This window comes from Fonticula alba, assembly GCF_000388065.1.
Source record: "Fonticula alba strain ATCC 38817 unplaced genomic scaffold supercont2.3, whole genome shotgun sequence".
Taxonomy (NCBI): Eukaryota; order Rotosphaerida; family Fonticulaceae; genus Fonticula; species Fonticula alba.
The window spans coordinates 3,100,432-3,101,564 of NW_009242973.1; the positions used below are offsets into that span (position 1 = coordinate 3,100,432).

Sequence of the window (1,133 nt, forward strand, 5' to 3'; positions counted from 1 at the left end):
GGGGGAGTATCGCCATGGCACGCATGGAGCCATCGACAGGCTGTACCTGGTTCATCGGAGTACCCTTCGCCGGTGAGCAGCCCCAGGCCGCAGGCCGCCAGCAGAATGGCCAGGAGGGAGAGCGCATCGAGACGCTTGTCATCGGGAACGCGACTGAGGACGATGCCGCGGAGGATCCCCCGGATGGATTGCAGCCAGTCGGCCGGTCGAGGGCCCGACGCGCCCTGGCCGCCGGAGGGGACGGGCCGAACCAGCGCCTCCAACAAATCCGCCGGCAGACAAAGGAGGAAGTCGCGCAGCAGGGCCAGCCCTTCGAAGCGGCGGGCATCCGCCCGGGCATCAAGCAGCTGCGCCAGGCCAGGGAGCAGGTGTCGGGAGAGCGCTCGCGCGGCATGGCGCTGCGTGGTCAGGGCCGCCTGGTCCTCGGTGTCACCGGCCACCAGACCAGCCACCAGCTTGAAGACAACCGGCAGGAAGGACGCGAGATCAGGCTCGGGGCTGGACTCGCTGCTGGCGGCGGTCGCGACTGCCAGGGCGGCACCCAGTTTACAGAGGCCGCGCAAAAGCAGCAGCGCCAGGTCCGGCAGCTGGGCAAGCTCCCGGCGAAGGAGGCCGCCCGGGACCTCGGTCGCGGCCAGCAAGAAGGTCAGGGCATCCTCAACCGACGCGGCCCAAGTATGGAGCTCATCCGGGCCAGCAGCGCGGGCGGCGGGTGCTTCCTCCGTCAATTGCACGAGCACCAGGGACACCTCCGGCAGGGGCGACAGATAAACCTCGGCGCTGGTGAGCTTCGGGTGTGCGGCCATCTCCGCCAGGAGCGATAGGGCCAGCCGGCGGACATCCTGCCCGGTGGCCTCCGGATCGAAGCGTCGCTCGGCCTCGCGGCTCCCGGGCGGGACAAGCATGTCATTCACGAAGCGCCGCCGGTCCATTGCCTGGTGCACGGCGCGCAGAAGGCGGAAGTGGGTTTGCTGATCGACCGGCGGCTGGAGGAGGGCCCCGGCAGTCTGAATGGCGCGCAAGAACTCCGGCAGGGTGGCCGCTGAGCGGATGGCCCGGATCGCGCGGTCCACCTGGCCTTCGGGCCCGTCCATGGCGGCGCTCGGGGGCTTTGGAAGGGGGGGGGGGGGGGG

The 1,133-nt window shown here is 70.4% G+C and overlaps 1 protein-coding gene across 1 annotated transcript in view; it reads right to left on the reverse strand.

Annotated features, from left to right (window-relative positions):
- H696_02442 (hypothetical protein) overlaps nt 1–1,094 on the reverse strand; it is a gene marked incomplete at both ends in the record, with an annotated part of 4,224 nt that extends 3,130 nt beyond the window's left edge. Inside the window, one exon of the mRNA XM_009496346.1 lies at nt 64–1,094. Within this exon, the coding sequence (XP_009494621.1) occupies nt 64–1,094 (1,031 nt within the window). The remainder of the gene's footprint in view (nt 1–63) is intronic.
- Between the last annotated feature and the right edge of the window lie 39 nt (nt 1,095–1,133).